Genomic DNA, 27,675 nt, shown 5'->3' with positions numbered 1-27,675 from the left:
GTGTTTGAGGTAGGGGAGAGGCCTTTGGCCTCAGCTGAATTCTGTCTTGAAGTTGTGCTGCCCATATGGCTTAGGGTGGAATGACATGGAGGGTGAGAAACTGCACACAGGGCTTGTTGGGACAAATGGTTTACACTTGAGTTAACTCTCTTGTCCCGAAGCAAATAAAACCATGATGTAACTCCTTTCCCGCACTTGTGTATGGTCAAGGAGTACGTTCTGTCTCAGAGAATAAACTGAAAGTCAGGTGCATGTGTGTGCTTCCCCAGCGTCAACTCTTACTTTGCATCCAGGGCAGCCTGTGCCAATGCTTCACCATTCTTTTGGAGATGAAATGTTTCCTCTTAGAGTCTGTGAAAGTGCAGTTTCAGATGTAATTTTCTTCTGACCACTTCCAGGGTTACAAAAGACCATAAATGGGTCAGCCCAAACTTCAAGGTAGAGAGAGAAATGACGGCATAGTTTCCTTATTCTCTATGAGTACTTGTGAGACAGAACTGTTGTGAGGAAGTTCTGTTACCCTTCTTGTCTGTCAAAGCAGCCCAGCACTGCAGTTTTAAGATGGTTTTTCATCTTCATAGAAGCAGGTGGTCAATTTTGTGTTGTTTTATTTTATCCTCAAGGTAAATATTTAATATTATTTATGTCTGTTGAGTTCTGTTAATATCAGAGGACCTGCAGAAAGTAACTACTGTGTATTCTTAACGTGGCTGTGTCTCATTTTGCAGATAACATGCATGTGTCACTCGCTGAAGCTCTGGAGGTTCGGGGAGGGCCGCTGCAAGAAGAAGAGATATGGGCTATTTTGAATCAAAGTGCAGAGAGCCTTCAAGAGCTCTTCAGAAAAGGTAAGCGTTTTCAAGGAGGGATACATGCAGAGCTATAAACATCTTGCTTATGTTTTCCTGTTATTACTCCTGTATTCTTCATCAGCTCTAAGAACTTATAGTAACCTACTTCTCAGTAGACTGCTTCTCCAGTGAGCCGTGCCTCAGCTCAGCAATTGTTTCCAGCCATTTCATCATGTTCTGTTGGGACATAAAACACGTTGGGTTTTGCATGATGACAGCATCACTTTGGTAGAAAGCTACTACATACTCTGCGTTATTGTAGGCATTTAGAAAGGAGATGGAAACAGACAAAGAGTTAAACGTGGCTGATGTCATTGGAGCAATTTGATATTGAAGGGGTCACAAAATCATGTATAGTGCGGTCATGCTCAGGCTGCTCTGAAGTGATTCAGTCCCAGGTGAGGCAAAAGCAAGCCACTGCAAAAACTTGATCAAAGGGCTGGTAATCATGGCCTAGAGTGCATTTATTGATACATTTCTAGCTATTGAGAGGTACATGATTGCCTGTTCTATTTTCAAGTATTTTCAAGTGGTGTCAGTAAATTTCTTCCCACCCACTCCGAAGTAGACTGTAAGCAGAGGATCTTATCTGCAGTGCTGCTACTAATTGTCTGTCCTAGCATTAGATCTAAGTCTGGTGCCTTCCTTCTCTGTCATATTTTCCTTCTTTTTTATAATCTGCCTATAAACCCTTCAGCCTATTCTCTTCTCCTGTTGTTCCTCCCCTCATGCTCATTTTTTTAATAACAATAAAAACTGAAGTCAAGCTTTGGACATTGGTGTTACCTTTAATCTGGGCCTTAATTGGTTAGAGGCTGCGTTTCCATGGTATATCCAGCATTTGAGAACATTTGTGGGTTATATCATCTGCCTGTATCTAGGCATGCGTATGTGTGCTTATACAGATTTATTCAGGAAAAATCAGAAGCTTTCACTTTGAAAATGCTTGTTATTGTCATCATTTTGCCTTATTACTATGCAAGGGGCATATTTTCATTATTGAGGGAAAATTCCATTGTATTTTTGGCATGGATTTTGTTTATGGCTCCAGCAAGATTAAATATTGCAGTTTTTTGGGGGTGGTTGCTTTTTTTTCTGTATGTGTTTTGTTTTTAAGATATGCTTTAGACAAACAGGGTGTCTCCTCAAACACCAGATCTGTCTCATATATGGTGCTACCTCTAGACGTGGTTCACAAGAATCAAAAGAATACAGATGTGGGCAGAAACTTTCATAAAGTATTGGATTTTTGAGCAAGATTGTCTTACTTTTTTTTATCAGGAAATGTTATCAGCTTTTCTGAATTTATTTATTTATTTTTTAATGTAAATTATGGGTAATTTTAGGTATTGTATACAAATTGAATTTCAGCCCTGTGCTAGCAACAGTTCACATGGCGTGAGAAATATTCCCTATCAGGAATGTTCACTTTGTTGTTGCTACTTGACCAACTCTCTCTGCTCCTTGTATTGCAAGGTGGGAAAGCTGGCATCTTCTTTCCTATCTCTGATATCTCTAAAAGAGAATTGGAGAAAGATTTATTTATTTAAGACATTGAGCATGAAGGACTACATAAAACTTCACTTAAGAGATATCTTGAATGGTAACAGAGCTGGACACTTCAGCACCTGAAAGAAGACTGTACCCTAAGTACATAACAGTGAAACTGCTTAAAAATTGTAGACTGGAGTGAGCATTTTACAAGAATGAAGTCTTCACTGGTAGCAGGAGCTCGCCCTTTCTTAGCAGTGAAGGAAAGAGTTATAATTACAGTGAAGAGTGCCAGCAAGTTGAGAGTGAGAACACAGAGCAGCCCTCCTTTGGAGGAACAATGTAGAAAGATGAGAGCACAGAAAGCAAAGCTGCCCCAGGTCTTCTGCTGTATACTTTTAAGGTAGGGCAGCGTCTGCCAGTCAGGACTGGCTGAGATGGCAGCCGTTTCTGGTCTCACTTCCTATCAGTGAATACCAAAACACAACTTTAGATAAAATCAGTGCCAGAAGAATCTGTCTCTTTTTGGATATGAAGGTGTTTTACTGAGCTGTTCTGCTAGTTCAGCAAACTGTTTTCAGTCGCATGCTATTAATTAACCTGGAATATAGCCCTGTGGTAAAGTGCACTTTAAAAGACACCCAAATGAAAGGGCTTTACAGTGTAACAGTGGTTGACAAGGGCAGTTTAATTCCTCCCAGCAAGATGCAGATAACCAGTCTTTAATGAAGATTTGGCTTCTCTAAGGAAAAAAATCTAGACATCTTTTTGGTCATCTTGAATATCAGTTTCTGTGCTGGCTTGTAAGGATGTGTTGCAAAGCTGATGGAATAAAGAACGCAGAGGTTCCCATGACCTTTGTTGTCTGTCTATTTCATTTGCCCTTTGTGGAGAAGCTGTAGTGTACAGGGGATCCTAGAGAAGTCCTCTTTGTCACAGTTAATTTTTAGTCAGAACGTACAGCTTGACAGAGTTTCCTCAGTGACAGAGGTCATGTTTCCAGAGTTGTTCAGACGTCTACAGCCACTCCTGGCTGAAGTACGTTCACCACGTTTGGCTCTAGTCAGTCTCAGAGATGTGATGCTCTTCTCTTGCTCTTTGTATGGCTCTGGATCCCCTGAACATCTTATTCTGTAACAAAATCTAAGCTTGGTGAAGACTTTCTATATCAGGTTTCCTCAGTTAAAAAAGCAAAACAAAGCAACAGGAAAAAAAAAAACCAACAAAAACATCAGCTCCCCCCCTCAAAAAAAAAAAAGAGAAAAAACATGACAGAATTCAGAACTGTGGCTTAACCAGTTTGAAATTAGGATTAAATGCCATTGGAAATTGTCACTACTTACATTGTCACCTATTTGCAGCTTCCCCACATCAGCCCAGCAGCCGCACGTACACAGAGGAGTGACCGGCCCAAGAGATCATTTATGTATTTGTGCAATGCTAGTCAAATTTTGGTACTCTTTTCTGACTGAAGTTGAGAATTCCTGCTATCGTACCAACTGAGAAAGCATCCTTCAGTTCGTTACTTAAAATTGGTTTCAGGAAATTAGGAAAGAATATCTGAGACAAGTTTCTGTTAAAGATGTGATGACTTGACTTGTAGGAGTTGTGTTTCTTAGTGAGTCTGTCTACTTATCCATCAAAGTACCAAATACAAGTACGTAATGAAATTCTATGTCTTCCTTTGTTAATCACAAGTTACACCGTATCTAATCCAGTGATTGATCAATAAATGTGCATCTTTTTATGCTTATTTGTATTTACAATTCTAACAGTTGTTGAGCTCATTAAAATACTTTACAAATTGATTTCAATCATTATAAGCAGTGAAAGATAGGTTGGAAATGCTCATTTGGTAATAACTGGTGTAGAAGATCAAGGCTGGTAGCTGTCGTGTCAGCAAGTCATAAGCTGTTAAATGGGGAAGAAAGACAATCCAGTGCTCCTGATTGCAGTTGTGAAGTTTAAATGAATCTAGTGATTTGAAAAGGCTGATACCAGACCTGCCCTTCTCTTACATCTGTTTAATTATCTTCACTAACTGTTTTGTTGTTCAGAGGGTGAATCAGCTGTGTCAGACATGCTGAATCTTGTATTCAGCGCTGCGTGAAGGCAGAGGAAGAAGTCTTTGAAGTGCAGTATCTCGGCTGTGAGCACATAGGCGTAAGGAGCATGCTGTGCTCTTGGCACTCAGTAATAAACCAGGGTTTCTTCTCGTTAAATAGGTTGAAATGGGGAAAGCTTATCAGAGCTTGAAAGTGGGAAAGATTTCGTTGCTTCAGCCGCTCCTGTGCTAGCATGCTTTATGAGTTCTGGAAGTAGTTACACCATGTGGTTCGAATCAAACAATGTGCTCAGTACAGGAGGAAGAGAAGGCGAGAAAACAGTTCTGCTAATAGGAGAGCGGGCTGGGTAAATACAGTCACTTTACAAAAATGTAAATGGAGAATCGTTTCTCTAAAGAAAAATACCATCTGAAAGTGCATGTGAAGAGAGACAGTGATGTTTTTTTGAGCACCTGTAAACCTTGTTGAGTCACCCAGTTGCATGCACTTAGCTTGGGTGAGTGCAATGAAGGGCAAGGAGCCAAAGATGTTGGTGGAAACTAATGGTGAGTCTTGGTAATTGGAGCGGATTGGTTGGGGAAGAGGAGATGGAGTGGGTTCTTCTTGTTGATTAGAGGGAAAATACAGTAAGAGGGGGAAAAATCCACATTTTCCAGCCATCCATTGCTGGCAGGTTTGAGTAGATTGTTTTTTCTACTTTATGTATGTCATTTCCTACCAGTTTTGCTACTGGCTGTGGCCTAAGGGAGAAAAAGTTGAGACAAAATGCAATGAAAGGACTTGGAATCATTTAAATAGTTTAGGAATTCAGAATTACCAGCCATCGATATTGTAACATTGACCAATTTTAAACTACTGCCTGAACTTTCTAGTATTGTTTGGGTTCTTTTGCTCTGGCTACTTGTGTGCTGTTAAACCATTTAAAAGACTGTTTTCAAAGTCTTCAATTTGTTTGGCAGATGCTATTTAGCTGAACAATCTTCCAGGTTTTATTACACTCAAAGCTAGTTCAGTCTCTCCTTTTAAGTAAGACCACACTGTTTATTTGTGCTTTGGCATTGATGATAAGCTGTGATCTCACAAGGGTTTTGTTACCATGCTGCATACTTCCAGAGTTAACTCAGAAGGTTGGCATCTCCAGCACAGCTGAAAGTTTCCTGCATATAAAACTGACCAGTAGTTGTAACCTGAATTCCAGTGCTTCTTGAAGTCTCTTTTTGTTTTTTTCTCCTTTATTCTGAGGAATAGGTTTCTCTTAATACTCTCAAAAATTCTTCTGAAGAACTAGAAGAGGAGATGAGCACCTGATGTAGCTGTAGGTGTTCCTATTTGTTGTAGGGGAGTTGTACTAGATGGCCTTTAAGGATCCCTTCCAACTCAAACAATTCTGATTTTTTCCATGGCACAGACACTGAGATGGAAGAGTAGAGTTACTTGAAAATACTGTTCTTAGGATAAATTTGCACAGTAGGAGCTTTGGTTTGTTATGGATGCTTCATCCTTTCTAAACATAGGTTGAAGATTATGATGTAGGCAACCAATATATCGGTTAAAAGGTGCTAAAAGATGAAGCCATGAAATTGCCAACAAAAGAATCTTGGCAAAATCAACCCCTTTTCTACTGTTAACTGCATTCATTGTCCATAGTTTCAAATCATGCAGACTGTAGAATGTAAACAGAAGTATTTTACATGGATCAGTAAATTCAGCCTTTTCATCTACAGGGGACAGAAGCATGAGTTGGACTAAACCAATATTTGCAAGACTTCAGGCTAAATGGGTTGTTTTTTAGTATTGTCAAAACTAAATCGTGTTTCCATTCTCATAATCTCTGGTTTCTGTAGTGCACTCCAGAATATAAAGAGTTCAGAGTTATTTAAAGTCTTCATGGTACAAAACATAAAGGATAGAGCCTCATCTTTACTCAAGTTGGAGCTGTTCAGCAGAAATCTTACAGTATTTTTCAGTGCTTATTTTTGTGTCAGTGAACATGCAGCTGGTCAAAATCCAGTAGCTTAGTTGCAGTGTTACTTTGGGAAGCTGATGGCCAACTGATGTTTTTTTTTCTAGAAGTGTTTTGCAATATAATGTAATGTCGAATGGGAGGGGTCTCTTCATGTCTGTATTTCTTCAGTTTAGCGTGTCTGTGTACTGCATAGTAGTGAATAACAGTTGTTCTGTTTGTTTTGGAGGAAGCGGGGTTAGAGTTATGGTGCAAAATGTCTTTGGGGCTGGGAGAGGCAGATAATGTTGGTGTCTAAATCAGTTGGCTGTAGTGACTTTCTTTTACTTTTGCCATATCTGGTGTTTCAGGTAGTTGCTCAGTGAGCTTTCGACAGCTCATCTTGTTTGTAATTTTAAGTATTAGAAAAGGTCTCATATCATGAGGCTGAACTCCAGCTTTGGAAGCTTGTCATACTAAGAGAAGGTGAATGAAGAGATGGTCTTATATAATTCTTGCAATGTGTCTTGTTATACATTGTAGTGAAACCATCACCTTAGACAAAACTGATTATTTTTACTTCTGTATCAAGCAGATGTTTTGTCTTGGCTGTTGCAAATGATGCTAAACTTGAATCATTTTGTAGCCAGGGGTCAGTTAGATTGCCCAGAGGAAGAAGTGATGCATGTACTGCAGTCTAAGGATTGGTTGTTAGTGTCTGCATGAAGTTTACATTTTCTTCTCTTGCCCAAATTTATTTGATGTTGTTGTGTATTCTCTCTTGTTAATGAGGAGAGATCATCACGTAGAGTTCTGTATTTGGATTTTGTATGGTTTTAGGGCACGTTTGCTTGGAGTGACCATCTGGTTTCTGTTGTGACAAACTGTGCTGATCTCTATGGGGAGCTCAGCAATTCTGTGCAAGACCTTGAATTGATTTAGCCACCACGATCAGAGATGCCTGCTACAGTAATTACTGGTATGTTTGGGATCCAGAAGACAAAGTGAGAACAGCAAAATATATTTCTTTGAGGCAACAAGATTGAACCACCCTTGTGCATCACAAAGAGCGGAGGAAAAAGCGTTTCTATGCTGTGAATCTGGAGCTTTTCATGCTGGCTGGTAGCAAAGCACACTGGCATTTTAAAATGAATTAGGAAAACCATAACCAGCTTTTTTTGTTTTTATATACAGTGTGTGTTTGTGTGTGTATATATATATATATATATATATATATATATATATGTATATATATATATATATAAACACTCAAGTGACAAGTCGAAGCCTATATATATATATACACATGCTGCTTTTGGCTTTGACCTTGTCACTTGAATGTGAACTTCTCAATTTAATTGTAAACTTCAAAATCTCTCAGGAAATAAAAAAATTGATGAAGAAGAAACATTTTGGAGTGAGAAATGCAAGTTTTTACAGGTTCAAGGGAGCTTAAACTTGAAATAATGAGTGGAAGCAGAGTCTGTAGGATCTGTCCATTTTAGAATGATTTCTGACCTTAATGGTCTCTCTCTCCTTTCAAGGGAAAATTGTACTTAGGGTTTGACAACAATGTATATGTTGGCTTTTCTGCTGAATGAATTCCTCTGCATGCACTGGTAGGAGGTGATACTTGCTGAGCTTTTGTGAGTTTGAATTTGGGAATGTTTTTCTGGATGATTGTACTCACTAGTTAATTACATAGTCCTGCTTCCCATATCATATAGAATGAGGGAAGCCTTAAAGCAGTTTCTTAGCTGCTTTGGGAGGAAGGAGAGTTGGAGAAATGGAAGGAATTACTCAGTAGATCATTTTACATCTGATACCTGTATGTAGTAATTCAATACATTTGCTAGGAGATTAGAAATATTCTAGATTACAAGATAGTTGCACAGCCTGGGCACCAGCACTGCAGGAACATCCTAAACTGATAGGAGAGTGGAAAGTGTTTGTGGTGATGATGAGGAGAGAAACGATAATTCTGTTGTTGGTGCTTATGATGTAGAGGAGAAAGACCCTTTTAAGTCCTTTAAATGTTTCCTCAGCTCTTTGATAAATCACGTATTAGAAAACAGAGTATTTGTCTTAATGCCTCCAGAAAAGTAACGAGTACATTTTTTGTTTTTACTGGCATAAAAGCTTGTGCCTCCTTTGGTGAAATGGAGCTGTTTTGCTGTGAGATGTAAAAAAGAATTTCAACTCAAGGAAGTGGAGAAGTAAAGTTTTATTAGCCACTTTGGTTCTCTGATTTCACTGCTTGTTTTGTTATTTCAAACTAAGGTTTGGAAAGAGAGTCCTAGAGTAGGGTTCAGCTTAGTTTGCCTTCTTCTACTGCTGACTAGAATTTTATTGAATAGAGAAATTATTTCTTGCTTTGAACTAGATAAAACTGAAGTTCCCTGAAATGTTTCTTTTTTGGCCCAGCCAGTCTAATACAGAATCTTCCTTTTCTCTGCTAACCTGATCTTCTCTATCCAGATCGTTGCTGCTACACCAGTACTGTTAGGAAAGCAATTAATTCTATTCTTGCTTTGGAGTTGGCCTTCATGTCATGGCTTCTGTAGTGTTTGGTCATTTTGGTGTTTCTTGCGTGAAATAACCTGGGGATAGGAGATCTGTGAGCCTGGGGGTATGAATACTGACACAGAATTGTTGACTTTAAAAGACATAAAAAGGGGGGGAGGGGAGCTGAGAGGGAGGGACTACTGTAGTGGTTATGAAGCACCTTAGTTGAAAAAGGAAGTATATCGATATTGAATGTGTGTTTGAGCAAATAAAGTTACATCAAGAAATGACACAGAACATTTGTATGTTAATCTGAAGATTTCCTTTTTCCTTCTTTCAAACACAGCTGACCCCGCTGCTCTGGGATTCATCATTTCCCCATGGTCTCTCCTCTTGCTTCCATCTGGCAGTGTATCATTTACTGATGACAATGTTTCCCAAGACCTGCGAGCATTCACAGCGCCCGAGGTTCTGCAGAACCAGTCCCTGTCATCTCTCTCAGATGTTGAGAAGGTACCGTGCCTCTTCTACTGCAGAGGGCTGTCTTTAAATCGACTTTTTTGTCTGTAGAATTCTTGATTTGTGTGCTTCATTGATTTCTTTTGGGAGAGGGGCAGGACCCTTCTGCTTTTATTGTTTTTTTGTACATGTAAGTGGGGTAGAGATTGTGGCTGTATTGTGCTTGTAGGAAGAAGTGTCTGTGTGTAGATCTGCACGTGTTCTACTCACAGCCATGCTTGAACGGTGGCTATGTGATACATATACTTCCCATCCTAGCTAATGGGAAGCGTCATTTCACCTTGTTTTTCTAAAAGTAGCATCAGCAATTCCTTTCAAACAGCATGTAAGAGGTAAGTAAAACAGTTTCTCAAGCATGCCGAGACTTCAAAAAATATTTGCTCATCTCAGAAATTTTATTTTCATTGTTAAAAATACTCATGAATTGTGTGTAGAATTGTTCCTTTCCACCTTCCTTCTCTTCCCCAAGGGTTGATGATCAGGTAGGTAATGTCTGTGTATGAAATCCGCTCCAGGTCTTTGATACAAATGGTCACGGTGACTACAGCTTCTCAGATGTTTGCCTAACAACCATTTATTGCAAATGGCAATGCTCTGCTTTGTCCTTGTCAAAGATATTTAGAGGTAGGAGTAAAAGGAAGCTGAGCTCTATTCCCATCTCCTTGGCTTCTCAAGATCAGTAATCCTAAGGGAAGGATAGGAATCAAAGCTAGCATTGTTTTAAGCTGGGAACAAGCAGGAGGTTTGACAACATTTCTCCAGGAAGAACAGCACTCTGCTCTTACATCCAAGGAAGCTGCTCTTGGCATCAGTTGCTTTTTTATGCATAAGGACTATCAAAACTTGTTTCTGTCTACAGAATACATGGTGTGTGCTACTTCTTCTTTCCCCTAAATCTTGTATCTAGTTGCTTTTTCTTTTTTTTTTTTTCTTTTTTTTCTTCTTTACAACTATATCAGATGAAAATAACTGCATTTGCAGTTACAAGCTCTTCCTCTGCAATGTAGCAAAATGTAATGGCATAATATTGTATATTACTTGATCTATGACAAAACCAGGCAGCCAGCAACCTAAGTTGAAAGTTTTAAAAGAAAAGTAAAAATAAACACTGAAATGAAAGCCAGGATCAGGTTCAGTGAAGTAGAATACAGCTGCCAAGTTCTGCAGTCATAGCATTGGAATTGTTTATCTTCTTTCAGGAGAGGCAATATTGTTGAATACAGTAACTTTGCCTCTAGTGTAAGCTGGGAGGTTAACATCCAAAACAGGCCTTTAAAAACATCAGAAACAAGTTTCTGAATGGCACATTTGAGAACTTCAGGACTAGTGGCATTCTTTGTTTCATGCCAGTATTCATTCAGGACATCTCATATTAAAAGCCATGTTGTGATGTTTCTTAGTTGTTAAGGAAGAAATCAGAGTCCTTTAGGGAAGGACCGGACCACTGAGGGTTGTAAACGTGGGCACAGAGTATATCAATAAGCAGTGACCAAACACTGGCATTCTGCACACGCAGTGCTGATTAATCTCTGGTTACAGCAGTGTGAGTTTATCATGACAGCAACACAACTTTGCTTGCTGGAAATGAGACTCCAGGCTGCAGCTACTGTGATGATGTTTCCATTGGGAAACAAGAGCGTGTGGAAATTTATAAGTTTTGGCTTTACATAACCAAATTGCTCAGAGTCACCTATTAACTGAACAAAACCCTTTACTTTGTGGTTGAAGCTTCAGACTTTGGGTTTAGAATGAATTAACTTGATTCATGAACTCAACAAAATTTCTGCATGTTTTGTCCACGCTGTGAGGAGAAGGGTAAAAAATGAACTGTTGGGATACTGTGGGGTGATATAAAAACATTTGAGAAAAGGGTTGCTTCTGCCATTCTTGTTCTCACTTAACACTTGTCAGATGAATGACAGAGTGGTGCTCCTAGTGCAGCACTTGGGACTGGGTGCAGCTAAGGACAGCTGCAGTCTAAGTTGTTAGATGTTATTTTACTCATCCTCTAGTCAAATCCAGGGGATTCTTCATTGAATTCCTAGGAATGTCCCTTTGTGTTAAAAGAATTTAAGGATACTGTGTTTTCACAGTAGAAACAGTATACAGTAGTATTGTGTTAAAGTTACATTGGGTAGCATGCCAAGGGTGGAAGTGATTGTGATGCTGGTCTGTAACCCCTGAGGTGGGAGCTGCAGAGGATAGTATGTTTGTGTGTAGTTCTTTCGTGATACCCATCTCTTAGGATGTATTTGCTTGCTTATGTGAAAGAGAACTTCCTGAAATAGCAAGGAGAGGTGAATTTGGCACAAAAACTTTACTGTAAAGTTATACTGGTAAAGCACTCTAATACTGGTAAAACAACAGCAAAACTCCTCACTTGGAGAATAACCTGGCCAAGCTAAGCAAGTTTTTCTCCTGGCATAAAAGCAGAACTGTAAATAATTATCTTTTTCTTTCTTCCCAGTGTTTTGTATGAACACCCTTGTAATGTTATGGCATTGTTTGAAGGCATCTGGGCAGTTCAATAACTTACTTGTGCATGCTCTTTATTACTAGTTGTTTCCCATTACATCAGTATTAAACTATGTATTGGGGTGTACAGTGTTTATTTTTCTCCAGATGAGCTGACTTCATGCTTCTTAGGTCTTGCTTTGCATTAGCTTCAAACATATTTAAACTTCTTTTTCTTTTCTACTTCTGTGGTTTGCTGAACTCATTTAATGGAAATCTGAGTGTTTTTTGGATCTTGCTCTGAAATAGGTCTGCTCTGGAAGTTGGGCTTTGTGTATTTTTATTTCTTCTGTTCTCTGACCAGACAGTGACAGGATAGCTTTCAGCTCTGCAGCTGTGACCTCACTTGCTAGCTCAATGGAACAGTATATGCATTGCTAACTATCAGACAACACAGTGGTCAGACGATGAATACCCTTCTGATTAATCTATGACACTCAATCAAATGGAATATAAAACAAATTTGATGCAACTGCAATACAGTGTATCAAAAGTTATAGTGAAAGATGATTCCGTGAAGTGAATTTGGTTTTGTTTTATGGATTGTGGAAATTATTGGAATTATTGTAAAACAAAGATGAAATAAAATATTTATTTAGTAATTACTTCCTTACCCTGTCTCAAAGCTGTATATTGCTCTTTGCAATACATCATAAGGAAACATTTCCTGTTTTACAAGAGAAATCTGAACATGCGTCATACATGCGTTTGGGGCTACATATGTGTACAGTGCAGTGGTGACAGTTACGCTGTATTGCCTTTTGAGCAGTCTGGCCTAAACAGGAAATCATTTCTATGTCCTTTTTCTGCGTCTTTGAGAATACATTTTGTTGCCCATACACGAAGAGACTTTCCAATGAAGAGATCAATTCTTATGTCCAACCTTCAGCTACTTCTAGCTGTGCAATTTCTACCAATTCTACAGGCTTAGAATGACCATTTCACAGATTGCAAAAATGTCTGTCTGTTGCCTTTGTTCCCTCAGTTGTGACTTTATGGAACTTCATATGAAGTTCCTAGGCCTGGACAGATCTTTTCAGCTTATGTGTTTAGGACTTAAGTAAGATGTGTTGCTTTTCACTGATGAAGAGACTTCCTTCAATGACTTAATCTTAATTTATATCTGTCCTCATAATTGCTGTTCATTGTCTGTGCAATTACTTAAAGTTGCGCAGATACTGCGATCAATCTGATAGCAAGAGTCATCAGTAGTGTATGTTCCTTACAGTCCAGAAAACTTGTTTTTTCCAGTAGTTACTTATCTGTGTCATAAATGACACTGTGACCTATAGGGATTGTGTGTGTTTGTGATCTTAAATCGGCAGTATTTGAAGGCTGTGTAACTCCAGTTGAGCTTCATACGTTAAAGTCATATGTTAATATTGCTGCTGTCAGTTTATAGATATCACTGCTGTCAGTTTATAGATATAATGATTAACATTATATATAAGTATATCTTACAACATCAATGATAGATTAAGTTGACTGCTTTGTACCTTTATAATCCTGCATTCCTTGCATTCTATCTTAGTCCTATCCATCCCTTGACAGTAGCAGCTGGCTGTCTTATTGAGGCCTGCTGTGCCTTCAGACCAAAGCATTATGGTGCCTCAGGTTCCACCTTGCAGTCTGTGCCACATCTGAGGCTGCTGGCATGGATCACATGAGCTTCTGCCTTCAACATGAGAGGAAAGTTTAAAGCTGAACAAAGAAGACAGAGACGCTGATGAGATGCATCCATTTTGTTGCAGTAGAGTTTGCTTCTCCAGCCCTCATGGAAAAAGGGAAGAAAAATCTGAAAGTCAGCTAAGCTTAACTGCCAAGAAAATGCATGCACAAAATGACACTGAGTACTTTGCTCTGCTTTAAGATCTTTATATTTCCAGATGAACTCTCCTGAGTTGACATGTGTCTTTTGTCTTACTACAGGTCCATATTTATTCTCTTGGTATGACGCTCTTCTGGGGAGCTGACCATGAAGTTCCTCAAAGCCAAGTAAGTTTCATTTGGTTTCACTTAGTACCTGGATTGTGTCACCACTGCTGCATGTGAATGAACACAGTGGCCTGTTCTCGTGGGACACCAAAGAGTGTGGATTATTTTCTGTACTTCTGTACTTCTGAAATACTTCTGTATTTCCTGTAATGTGAGGGTATTGTTATCACACAGAAAGAAGGTGCTGTTACCACATTTGTGTTTGTTTCTGTGAAGATATATTTGGGTTGGTCTATCCTTTAGTGTCACAGGCTGAAAGGCTATAATTAATGCTGCTGACAAAGGAGAAAATAATTTGTTTTAGTTCAGGCTTATGTATAATAACAAATGTTTAAGTAACATGGCTTTACCCACAGTATAGCAACTTGTGATCTCTGCTGCTGTTGCTTTGGTGAGTGTGCACTCAGCATATGTAGCTACATTACACAATGGCCAAGAAAAGATATATGTTGTTTGGAATAGGGAGTAACTCTTACTACTGGCTTGTCAGCCACTGTGGATGCAGACTGCTTAAAGCCGAATCTTATTTCTCAAGAAGTCATCCACCACACCCACCACTCATTTTTGTAAGAAGTCTGAAACATGAAATTCATCTGCTGCCTGTGTGCTGCCTCCCACTCTGGCTGAGTTCTCAGCAGTCAGTATCATAACGGGTGGAAATCATGTGAACTGCATAGAGAGAACTTCTAATAGCGGATTTGCTATTGAGGGATTTGACAGTGTTGTGTAGCTTGGGAAGTTAGGGTATTTCTGTTTCATGATTAGGTTTGATCCCATTTATGGGTGTTATGCATAAGGGTAAGGAAGGAAATTTGAAGGCTGTCTGGCAGTATAAGTGCTTCATTTCTAATGTTTTTCTGTAGCGGAGTGGTAGTTGGGTTCTTAGTTCTGTTGATTTGGAAGTCTCTGTCTGAGTGCAGAAGTCAGAGAATTGAAAGCTGTGGTTTTTGTAGCAATACTTTTTTGCAATATCCTCCATATCTGTCCCCTAAATCCCGCTCTTCTCTTAGAGAGCTTTCACATTTCTTTGTTGTCCTGTCTTGTAGTAGATGAAAGGGACAGTATTAAAGCAGTGCTGGGAGAATATCTTGAGGCAGGTGCTATCTCCAAATGTTGTTTGTCAGAAATCAGATGACAGAGCCTGTGCCTGTGAGATGACCACCCCATCTGGGACAGCTCCAGATCAGAAAGCTGGAGTCTCAAGTGCTTGTGGCATCTGAGGTGTTAGCACTGACTGTTGCATACCCTGTGGAATCATATTGCACTGACACTGCTGGATTAACTGCATGCAGAGAAGAATTAAACCTAGATTGTTCTCAGCCTTGTGGGCACTGTCCTGAAACTACAGAGCTTTGCTTCCTTCACCAGCATTGTTGCCACTTCAGTCCTTGTTTCTTTGTTGATGATTTTTGGTGGTGTTGCTGCAATTTAGAAGTGCTAGCCCAGCTGGCACAGAATATTGAAACGTGGAACTACAGAACAATAGAGCAGTGGACAGAGGCTTAAAAAAGTATTGCAATGAGGATTTGATTTTTATGTTTGTGACTGGCAGAATGTTGAAAAACAACAAAAACAGTTAACTTACTCCAGACCTGGATAGTGACCTTAATGTTGGCATTCACTTAATGTAGGCAATAAATCTTGTGAATAGTCCTTTTATCACGTTGAATGTCTTTTGTTTCCATGTGTGCTACAGGGTGCTGTTAAAACTAATTCTGCTGTCCATTTTTGTTTGTCATTAGCCTATCAAACTTGGAGATCATCTCAACAGCATCCTCCTTGGCATGTGTGAAGATGTCATTTATGCTCGAGTATCTGTACGAACCGTTCTGGATGCCTGCAGTGCTCACATCAGGAACAGTAACTGTGCCCCATCTTTTTCATATGTGAAGCAGTTAGTTAGACTGGTCTTGGGAAGCCTGTCTGGGGTAAGTATTCATAAGCATTTGAGGATTAAGGGAGATGGGCAGGAAGAGAGAAAAGATGGTAAAACAGGGTCACTCAATGGTCATTCTTCCTCTTGTTTTACCATGCTGCAGTTCTGATAAGAGGGTATGCAGAAGGGAGAAAAATTCTGAAATCCCAGGAGAGAACTGTTTCTTTCTCCACTTACCAGTTTGTGCAATCAACAGTTCCTTCTGGAATACAGATTCACAACTGCTGTTTCTGAGAAAGATACTTTTCTGAAATGGTTGTCTTTCTTGAAAGAAAAGTAGAGGAAAACGTAGTCTGAGGCAAGCACTGGACCTGTCACTATTTAAAATGCTGCTAAAATGATCACTGTGAATTTTCTTTTTTAAATGTATGCTTGACTTTTGGAGGGGCACTGATTAATGGGGAGAAGGACTGAGTCATCACTGTGTGCCAGTTCTCTTACATGCCTCCTCACCTCAGGGGTGGGATTATTTTAGGGGAATTTATTATCAAATGATGACAAATACATTGAGCTGCTTTAAGAAGTGAAATATGCTGCCTGTAGTTGTCCTGCAAAGTTACTGTTTTTGACAGAGGCATTTGCCTTCATCTGAACCATCACAACCTAGATAGAGAATAGCCACATATTTTCAGGCTCTGAAAGCAACCAAAGGCATTGTGTTGTCAGTATTACTACGACTGTTCTTTTCTCAGTACTTACTTTTCTTTGTGCTCTGTTTATGACTTCAACAGATGCTGAGCAGTATGTTTTTACTGGAATTATATGCCATTATGGTCTTGGTTTTATTCTATTTTATCCTATTGGAACGCTTCTATCTCAGAGGGGTTATGTAAATGTAAAAATAACCAAGCAGCTAGATGCACAGTACTGTGATTAGAAAAACAGTACTTGACCTCAGAATACTCTCATTTTAAAATGTCCATCATTATTTAGTGATTACATAGGTTCTTTGTACATCTAGTTTGGAAGTTTCTGCATGAGGTGACAGGTCTCTGTGTTTGTGTAGTAGTCAGAAGAAGCTGTTAATGACTGGCATCTAAAAGCAGCACTGAGCCTGAGTACCACAAAAAGCACTGCCTGGACTGTGAGGTTATATCTGTCAGCCTGGTGCTCTTTGTCATTGTTATCTGATTTCATGGGCCAAGTTGCTAAATGGGCCTGTTCTGGGATGGAATAAAACAAAGACCTGCAAGGCCTTAATCACTGAAAATATTAAAATAAAGAACCAAACTTTAAATCGGGCAACAAGCTATAGAAACAATCAGGGAGAAGAATGAGTCATTCACCTTTAGGTTCTCAATGCCACTTTTTGCTTAGCAAATGTTCTCCTTTTCTGCTGATCTTGTTCTTGTCAGCAGATGCAAAAAGGGCATCTTAGGTCAATGAGAGGGACTGGCCTGGTTTGGCCAGCCAGTGATGGCTGTAATGGTCTCAAATGCACATCCTGAAGTACAGTCATGCTGAATCCAGCTGGCTTGTTCCTGACCGTGCTGCTGCCTGTTTTGCAGATGGATCAGCTTTCTTGCAATGGAGATAAAAAATTGCAGCCAGACAGGAGCCAGGCAATTCGGGAGAGGCTGAGGGGAAAAGGACTGCCCACAGGTAAGTGCCCTGTTTCTGTGAGGATCGGGGCATAACAACCCCATGGAAGACCAAGTGTGTTGGGTAGATGTTGCATCCAATGTAGCTGAGCAGTGGAGCAACCAACTCTGAGCCAGGCTTCCCTGACAGGAGGATGTGTTGTTCAGATAACCAGTCTTATCAGGGCTTCTTGGGAGCATTTTATGTTGCAGCAGCTGGACCAGTCTGAGTCACTGTGATGCAGGCAGTGCAATGTGATAATCACCTGAGGCCCCTCTTGCCCTAAAATGCTCAACTGTCCATACAATATATATATATGCATACCAGTATGTGATGTCTCCCACACTTCATAAATGCATATTTTTCAGCTACCAGTATGTGATGTCTCCCACAAATACTCAACTTCATAAATGCGTATTTTTCAGCTACCACATTATCTCTCTGCATATTTGCCAGCAGCAAACATTGAACAAAAGTTATATTGGTGTTATGTTTGAGCTGCTCCTCTGCCTTTTAGTTCTGCGTCTTCTAAAACCAGTGACAGTACAGTGAATTGCAGGAACAAAAATAATCCATGGAATTGTCATTGGCAGGAGAAACTGCAGAAATATGATGCAAGTCTGGCAAGTCCTTGTTTTTCTTATAATTCTTATAAGACAAGCAGTAGATCAGGCTGCTTCTTGATAAAGGAACAGTATGTAAACATTTGCTAGCTCTGTTTAGGAACAGCATCTAGTACAACTGTCTCCTCATTTTCTGGCACAACTGCACACTCTGCCTCCTCAGAGGTTTGGTGTTCCGCTTCTTTCCTATTGTCATCTCTCCCAGAGTATTTCTAAGCAGATCTTGGTGAGTAAGGGACTTAGGATGAATGAAACCATGTCATACATTGCTTCTGTGAACTTCTTAAGCCTTTCAATTTCTTCCCTGGTTCTCACCAGTTCTTTAAAGGTTGTGCCAGAACTCTTACTGTTTTGATTTGTTAAATTAATAATTTGTTCTTTGACCTTATTCCACCCCAATTTTTAGTTTCATTACATCCACAATTTCTTTACACGCTTTTGTACTTCTAAGAGTATGTATTTCTTCCATATTCCTCACTTTGTTCTTTCATTTTGCTTTTTAAGTGGATTCCCATCATCTTAGGTTTAATTAATAACTTGCTATGTGTTGTAGAGGAACTTGATGTTAACGCATTGTCATTTGACTACTACCTTAAGCTGGGTAGTTTCCATGCTCTCATTTTCACCACCTCTTTTACACTTTTGATCCCGTGATTATCATTCATTAACTGTTTTGTTTATGGTCAAAATTAATATCTGCTTAGTTTTGAAGACGTAGCAAGGTCGTTTTTAATCTGTTCTCACTGTGTTGGTGACCCTTATTTTTCTTTCCTTTGTTCTTTTCGCTAATTCTGAACGCTTTTCTGCTTTCATTTTTAAGTTCTCTTTTTTCAGTCTGTTTGTGCTTTGATAATTTTTTAGTCCTATTTTGTACAGTTTTCCTACCCATGAGTTTCTCACTGAGCTTTTTAGCAATTTTTAAATTCCTTTTTTTTAATCTCCAGAAGTCCTGTTTAACCCACGGTCTTAACTGTATCTTAACAGTGAAGGTCTTGTTTAGAATTGCAGAGATTGGTACTGCATCTCTACCAGTATCTGCATGGCTTTTTGGCTCAGGACCAGGTTGAATAACCTCTCTTTTAATGTGGAAACATCTGAGAACTGTGCCTTTTACTTACAGAATAGAGGCTCTAACTGGTATTCTTCTGTTGTATCTTCTGACTTCTAAAATGGCATGTCAACATTATTGTTCTCTGTTATCCTGGCTCTCTTTGAATCACTTTGTATGCATAACTGTGCTTATGAGATAAATGAGAGGTGTTGCTTTTCATTTAATTAATACAGAAGTTGGTGAGGGTACAGTGTCTGGGCACTGGAAGGACTGTGGAGCTGGACACTGACCTCTGTGTTCCCACATGCCTCTGGCTTTACCTGGTATTTCCACAGTGCTGGACAGACCGAGTTCCTGTAGTGTGTGGGTCTGGGAATTTTGTGAGTCAGGGAAGAACAACCAAAGTTGGGGGCTCTCTGGGGCAGAGGTCTCCAATTGAGTTAGCTGCAGTATATTCAAAAACAGGATTTTAAATAGTCAAAGTCAGTGTTCGCTTTATGAAATGCTTTTTTTATTCCTTTTTTTTTTTCTGGGAACATCATATTGTCTTCACAGACCTAACTAAACCTAATCTTCACTGAAACACTGCTTGGGAAATGAAGTGAACTTGGTAGTCCCCAGACTGAAGTTGGCTGCATAGTTCTCAGACTCTGTTTCCTCTTTCTCTCAAGTTAAGCACAAGTCCTTGCGTGCTCAGCATTACAGGTGGTGTGTGGCACAGTGAAAATTTGTGCACTACTGTTCAGGTACAAATATTGGCTTGTTTGCATCCTCCCAGACCCAATAATGAAGGTGTGAGTTATTAATACTGGATTTTTTTCCTAGTTTTTCAATGTGAACTGTCAACTACCAAAAATGTCTGCTGATGACTGTATGCTTTTAGTGATAGCATACAGTGTTTTGCTTCTTCCCTTCTGTTCTGCTAGAATTTAAAAAAAATAAAAAACATTCATTGTTTGTGCCTCTATTTTCAGAAAAAGGAGAGAAATTGAATTCTGCTGTTCCTTTTTTTCTTCTTTTTTTTTTTTTTTTTTGTAAATGTTTGGTGTGTTCTGCTTCCATCCCAATCTGTTTTAGTTTCCCTATACCTGCAGAACTCTGATTACTTCTCTCTTTTGCCTTAAAGGGCTTAAACCTGTCCTAGTTCCCCCTAAAACTTTCCGGTGTGTCTTCTGACTTCAGCCCTGTTTCCTAATGTGTTTTACTGCCATCATCTTAATTCTCTGTATTTCCATTTTAGATCCATGCCTTAATCTCCACTCATTCCTCAGGGAATACAGAGAGTCAGTACACCACAGAACTGAACAAAATGTCCATGTATCCAAGGCAGCTGTAACTATTTTCAGTTCCACTTGGCAGATATACTGAGCTTTGTATTGGAGTGTTAGGAAGGAGACCCAGTGAAAGGGGTCTCTGGGGTTAATGATTGACAGCTCTCAATGAATTAGGGCTTGGTTATTTCTTTTTCTGCAGCAGCGTGCTGTTTTGCTGGTGCTAATTCTGTCCATATGAACACAGATCAGCTTCCCTGAGGGTACAGCTTTTAGGTTTCTGGAAAAGGGAGCTGTGGGGTATTGTACTGATCCTACCAACAGTGGTCTCACAGTGTGAGCAGCCACAAGAGAAGACCAGATTACAGTTTAAGAAAAGCAGTAATGCCATGAGAAAAATAAACCAAAAACAACTCAGAAAAGTACAGAGCCCTTTTTTTTTCTCACTCTATTGACTCTGTACTGTTCTGCAATTGTGTATACTTGAAATAAATGCCTCTTTTTCCAGCTGCAAAATAGCCAGCACTTGCAAAGGTAGAAAGCTACTGGATTAGTGCTGTGATGCCAACTGGACTCTTTCCAGTAAGTCAGAAGTTACGTCCATCATTTTTCTCATGGCCAGTAATCAGCTGGATTTAACTCCATTCACCACCATTCTCTGGGCCAGGCCATCCAACCAGTTTTGTATCTAGCAAAGAGTCTACCTGTCTAAGCCATGGGCTGCCAAGCTTCTCCAGAAAAATACCATGGAAGACAGAGTCAGAGGGTTACCTGAAGTCTAGATAGACTACATCTGCAGCCTTTCCCTCTTGTACCAGTCAGGTCCCCTGTCATTGATGGAGATCAAGGTGGCTAAGCAGGACTTGGCCTCCATGAACCTATGCTGGCTGGACATGATCCCTTCGTTGTCCCACACATGCTGTGCTCTAGGACTTTCCCTGATATCGAGGCCAGGCTGACAGACCTATAGTTCCCTCCATCCTTCTTACTATCCTTCTTGTAGATAGGCATCGCATTAGCAAGTCTCTGGTCATTGGGGACATCCCCGGTTAACCAAGACTTGTGGTAATTGATGGAAATTATGCACTGCTTCTACTTGGCTTTTTTTGTTTGTTTTTTTTTGAGGAGTCCTATGCAGTTAAGGAAAACATAGAGTGGATTGAAAATAAAGCTGCAGTCATTTTCACAGTAAGAAACTGAGCAGAAATCTTAATTGGACAGGAGACTTGTCTGCTGCTTACTGGGGTGTAATGCTGTTGAGTCATTGCTAAATTGTAGTTAGAGAGGATTGTCAGTGTATCGAATAGCTGTCAAAGAGAAAAAATAGCAGCATGAAGCAAAAGCATTTATTATCAATTTTAAGGCCATCAAAACATTGCTGTAAACATCTAACTTCAGACCACTTCTTAGTTGTGCTATGTTCATGCTTAATGGAGATGGTTGAGCTGAAGAGAGATATACTCCCAGTTTCAGTCTTTGAAAGGTGGAAATATTACCCTTTGGATTGCTTTTCCATGCCACGGTCATCCAAAATGACAGTTGCTGGGGCTTCTTCTCCTGGCTTAGAACAAACATATTGAAATATTTTGTTACTTCACTTGTTGAAATTAGATACATTGCTCTCCTTACATATACTAAGGTTGGATATTTTCAGTTATTTATTTCTGTCTTTACATCTTAAATATGATTATTAAATAGCTTCTTGCTCACATTCTCCCCAATTAAATTTGTTTTCGGTCTCTTTTATGACTCAGTTTCTGTGGTTATTTTGGTGAATGAGCTTCATGGCAGGGCTGACTGCAGAAGTAATTTATTCTAAATTAATGCTAGAGAACATCTGTTTAGTTGATGTTCTTATTTAGGAACTGACTTAGCCAGTAGAAATAAAAATGGTAAAACATAGTGTGAGTCATCTGAACATTGGAGTTGTTATTAAAGCTTCCTATTCAAAACACGATAGACCTTGTAAGTCTTAAGGAATTATTGTGGAAGTTGTTTGATATAATTCTCTTGGTGTGACAAAAGGGTGAGTAATTTTCGAAGTCTTCCAAATAGAAAGCAAGGATTAATTTGCCACCATTCTCTTTTTGCTAAAAACTGTAGCATTCCTCCTTCAAAAGGATGTGTGGTCTATGTAAAACCCAGTTGACATCTCCATTAACTGACAGAGGCCTGAGAGCTTGCTTTCCATCTCTGGAAGAGCTGAAATCCTGCATCAGGACAGCATCACTGTGTCTTCTGTATGTTTATGTATGGGGTCGGAGCTTGTGATCAGGATTTGTCAACACCAAGGGTGGGCCTTAGTAAACGTATTTCATCTTTTCAAGAAATCTAGATACAGGCTTTTTTGCCTTCACGTTCCCACTACAGTGAATCTTGACTTGACCCAGTGCAGAGTCCATTGCAAGTTAACCTTATGTATTGTAGGGCTACAGGTTAAGTCTGCAAAATTCTAACCTTCATCTGTGCCAGAATACTGTGCCACCTGAGCAAGAGATAGAGATGAGTTTAAAAGATCAAGAATGCTTACCTTATTTCTGCTTTATAGGAAACTGGAAATATAGAACAAAATTTTAGGTGCTAACTGCTTGGTAGACTTCGCTCTGTGTGAAGTGCTACAGTAATGACTAGCACTGTAAATAAAATAGAAGGTTCTAAGGCCCAATGAGGCTGCTTTTAGTTTTAACAAGAAATGTTCGTGTTTGGTTAACACTCTTCAGAATATTTATTGCTTCACAGCTGCCTGGCAAAAACTCCTTGAAATGAGAAAGTTTCCAGGGAAATGGATCAACAGATTAAATTTTAGTTCCCCATCTTCTTGAAAATGAGGTCTAAAAAGAGTTTACAGTGATGACCTCCACATGTGAACTGAGGCATCTTTGTCATTTTCTTGCCAAATACAAGCACATGACTTTCACTTATCAAAAAATACAGCACATAACTTTATTCCATTAATATGAAGATCTTTCCTCTGGCAGTATCTTCTTGCACACGCCTTTCTCAGCTCCTTGCTATTAGAAAAACAGAACTGAGTGTGTGGAAGAACGATTGCAAGAGATCAGTAAAACAAAACAGGCACTTGATGAAGGTTTTATTTTATTTATTTATTATTTCACCATCAGTAATCCATTGCTGTTTTCATCCTGTACACGTGTGCACCCAGCAGTGCTGTGATTGATGGTGGTGAAAATCTTTCAACTGAAGTGTAATGGCTGCTGTGTTAATGAGCTGCTGGCCAGGCAGTGCTGAAAGTGTGGGCAAACACAGACCTCCTGGAACAAAGGGAGAAAGGGACACAAAGATTAGGGAGTAAACCAAACTGGAAATATAAAATACTGTGTCAGTGCTGCAGAAAATTGGCTATAGAACTGAGCTTCTCCTGGGGAATGCAGAAAGGGGAAAGCAGGGTTGCCCTTTGGCCTCAGTGAAAAAGAAATCAACCCACACGTCCAGCTCATTTCTTCCTTCACAGAGACATTTTCTCAACAATTATAAAAAGTAAAAGGACAAGGTGCAATTTTAGCAGCCAGCCCCCTGCCTTATCTGACTGTTGTGTTCTGTTGGCTCTTAATGGGCCCCGTAAGGACTGCAAATCCAGCCTCGCCACCAGTTGCCCACTCACATCTGAAAGACTGATCACATTGTTTGGGGATAAGGACTTTTTCTTTTTCCTGAACATTAACAGTGTGGGAGGTGTTTTGTAAACTTACATAGAACCACTTCCTCTTTTCAGACCTCATGGTCTTGCATTGATAGTCCACTCTTTTATGCATGTGTAGGCAGCCTCTCTCTTTCTCCCCTCATTTCAGGATGTGTGTATGGTGTATGTACATACCCACAACCACTGCTAAAAGGCAGCTAGAAGGGCTTCCTGGTTTTCACAAACAAAAAAGGATGATTAGAAGGGATTTTAACAAACATGCACTCAATTCTATATAGATAGACTGTGTTTGTGTGATGACATTTGTTCTTGCGTAGCATTTGACTGATTGTGTGTATGATCAAGCTAGCGCACAGGTGATTGCAGACAAGCTGAATTGGGTTAGGAGCAGATGCAGCTCTCCAGTTCAGGTGAAAACTGCCAAGATTACAGGCAGTTGGAGTGAAAGATGGTTTGTAAATAGGGCTACTGTCAAAAAAGCGTGGTTGTGTTTGTAGCTGAAGACAACGAAGGCAGCAGATCCATAGTCATGTAGAAAATGTAACTTCTGTCTTTTGTACTGGTGTGGAAACTTATATTTTGGTGTTAGCACCAGAAGGTTGGTGGTGTGTTTTGGGTTTTTTTTTGTGAACTCTTGGTGATTAATTGCTATTCTTATGGTATGTATTCTCTCACTATGTATTATACTTTGGAATCATACAATTAATATAATTGCATTTGAATTATTTACAGTAATTATAAATAATTGCACCAGTGTAAAATCAAGTAGAAGATAAACACCCACAGGCAATATGTGAAATAGAGAACCCAGGCAGTATTCTGAGAGTTTGCTTTAACAGAGAAGTTACTGGGGAAGGAGAAAGCCTGTTTCTTGTTAGGACTTCTTTGCTCTAGAATCTTAACTGCTATTGGAATGACCAGTCCCCTTTACTGAGATGTGGAGCAGCAATTCTTTGTCCTGTTACACTGCTGGGAACTGGAGCACAGAGTAACTCCTGTGTGTGCTTACAACATTGTGAGCATAGGTCATTGTGGAAATTAGGTGAAGAATGACCTGTAGAGATCACCAGGCTGCAGAGTGGAAGGGCAGTGTGGAAGTGGAGCGTTTCCTCCAGTGTCTCCTGATGGGACAGCTCATACCCTTTCTCATCACACAATTAGCTGAATCAGTGAGGAACCTGTAGCAGTGAGTGATTTCCCAGCCATTGCTATTAAGCTCACGGCCTTCACTTTTCCTCATGAGGAATTCCCAGTTGGGTGAGTAATGCAAGGAGAAGAAAGTCTGCATCTTCTGAGCCACCGCATGAGCAAGAACGGTTCCTGCTGCACTCAGGCTCAGAGCCCTAATGTTTTGATATCAGATGTTTATGTGTGGGTAAGAGGCAAGGAACATTTTGCTTTGATTTTCATTAAGCACCTGCCTTCAGCTTGCTATCACAGAAACAGTGAAAGCAAGGAGTTCCCCATTCAAGTAGAGTATGAGAGTCCAAAAGCCACAGGCTTTTAAAGCATTTCTGAGCACAGCTATCATTGCCATCCTGTATTCTGTGGAACTTGATTTCTGCAGAGCAGACAGTAGCACAGGAGAGGTAGCTGTGAGGGTGGAAGGCAAAGCATGTTCGTGTATTCTGAGGTAAAGGCTGGTTTCTGTTCTCAGGAGGGCTTCAAGGCAGTTCTTTGTTAGTAGATGTACATGGTAATAATTGGGAATGGAGCTAGCTCTAGGAAAGGCTGTACGTCTCCAGTTGAGTGGGCAGACAGTACTTAGGTGGTTCTGAGTAGAACACAGCCCTGTTGGCTTTTCTTAATGAGAGAACCATGATAAAGCTCAGATTCTATGGACAGGCAATGAGTGTTCTGCAGATTGAAAATATTGGACTTCATAGTGACTTGTGCAATGTATTTGATCAGTGGTAGCTATGAGTAGACTACTGCAACAGAGTAGACTACTAAAACGGACTTAAGACTATTACAATTTTAATAATGCATAGGTATTGAAATATATTAGTTCTCCCTTCAGGAAGTAGCAGTTGGGCAGTCTCTGATACTGATCTTTTTCTGTGAATTAACTCTCTAAACAGTTATTCTGAGATCAGAAAGTCTTAGCATGAGCTTTCAGTTCATTTGTGAAGAGTAAGAAATTTCATTACTGAATGCTTGTAATTAGTTCTGTAAAATTAGGCATGTACATTCACCAAATTTTATGTCTGAGGTGAACACAAGTATCCAAACTTTGCAGTGACTGTGATATGGTATTTTTCTGAGAACACATATTTCTCTGCTAACATTCCACCTCAGGCAGTTTCATCTATTCTCAGAGCTATTTCGTGGTAAGGGAGAAGGAAGAGAGTCAGTGTTCATTATAACAAAACTTGAAGCGTACAGGCTCATAGAATCATCTTGACCTTGAAAACTTTGTCAGTTTTTTTTTGTTGTGGAGCATTCCGTGTATTGAGAAACTGTTATCATCAAAAGCAGTCATTACAAGAAAAGTTACAGGAAAAGTGGGGATGTTTAAAATACCGAACTGCGCAGTCATTCTTCCGTACTACTGATACTACTGTAAGGCATCTGTACATCCGTGGAACAAACCTGGACTTGTTGGGAGGTGATTACAAATTGCAGGTTGTGTGTTTGGGTGTGAGGGGTGAAAGGAGTCGCTGATTTCTGATTAATCATTACACAGTACTTCTGGTGCTAGTCCAGACTTAAATAGAATTAATGGGAAATCAAATTCCAGTGTGTATCTAGTAGTACTTTTTAATGCTATTGCTAAATTGGGAGGTGCACTAGTTTTCCTTGAGCTCTTCAGAAATAAGATGGAATGTTTCAGTCAGCTGAGATAGCTGGACTTTTGTCTTTGACTGAGCCAGTCTTTAAGCGGCTGTTTCACATGACGAAGTCAATGCCAAATACATGCTTATGGTGTGATTTCAAGCACATAATTTGTGTTGCACTCCTGTGCCCTAAGTATAATATGACTTACATGAAATGTCTCCTTATTCCAGGAAAATCCTCAGTGGTTGATGCACGTGACGAACACAAGACTCATTTCTCTCAACAGACAATGCTTAACAAAGGGCTTAGCAAGTCGATGGGATTTCTGGCCATGAGAGGAACGCAAGGCGAGGAGGAATTTTTCCAGGGCATTTCCTCAGATTACAACTCAGGACAGGAAGATTCTTTCTATCCTTACAGATGTAAAACCAATGAGTTTGAAAACAAAGGTCACCTCCATACAGATGCAGCTCCCAAGCGAAAGGTGTGGGCTTCCTCCACAGACTTGCTTTGCACGAGCAACAAAGCAGCTGAGAGGGACCATGCTTCAGACTCCCACAGGCACAGTCATCAGTGTGAGACCTTTGCAGTACGGACTTCTACTGTGACCAGAAACAAAGAAGCAAGATATTCTGATGGGAGCATAGCCCTGGATATCTTTGGACCTCAGAAACTGGACCAAACACGCCACGTGCCTGAGACATCAACTTCTGCAGCAATATCGAGTGCCTTTGACAGGATAAGGGAGAGACAGAAGAAGTTGCAGCTCCTGAGGGAAGCCATGAGTGTAGAAGGTTAGTGAAGCTTTTAGACGTTCTGAATTATTCCAGTCACTAAAAATCAGAGATTTCTCTTTATGATAAATTTGAGTTCTCTCGTAGCAGCTCTTGA

General features: G+C 39.8%; 1 protein-coding gene across 6 annotated transcripts in view; it reads left to right on the top strand.

Moving 5' to 3' along the window:
• Positions 1-27,675, top strand: part of PTPN13 (protein tyrosine phosphatase non-receptor type 13) — a 97,189-nt gene that overhangs the window by 18,024 nt on the left and 51,490 nt on the right. For all 6 annotated transcript variants that reach the window (XM_015861658.1, XM_015861654.2, XM_015861655.2 and 3 more), the window contains exons 2-7: positions 729-848; positions 9,202-9,368; positions 13,818-13,883; positions 15,626-15,811; positions 17,328-17,421; positions 27,015-27,578. In XM_015861658.1, coding sequence (XP_015717144.1) covers positions 734-848; positions 9,202-9,368; positions 13,818-13,883; positions 15,626-15,811; positions 17,328-17,421; positions 27,015-27,578 — 1,192 coding nt within the window. In that variant the 5' untranslated portion in view covers positions 729-733. The remainder of the gene's footprint in view (positions 1-728; positions 849-9,201; positions 9,369-13,817; positions 13,884-15,625; positions 15,812-17,327; positions 17,422-27,014; positions 27,579-27,675) is intronic.

Source organism: Coturnix japonica, chromosome 4, assembly GCF_001577835.2.
Source record: "Coturnix japonica isolate 7356 chromosome 4, Coturnix japonica 2.1, whole genome shotgun sequence".
Taxonomy (NCBI): domain Eukaryota; kingdom Metazoa; phylum Chordata; class Aves; order Galliformes; family Phasianidae; genus Coturnix; species Coturnix japonica.
The sequence above is the reverse complement of the archived record's forward strand: the minus strand, read 5'-3'. Positions and strand labels throughout refer to the sequence as shown.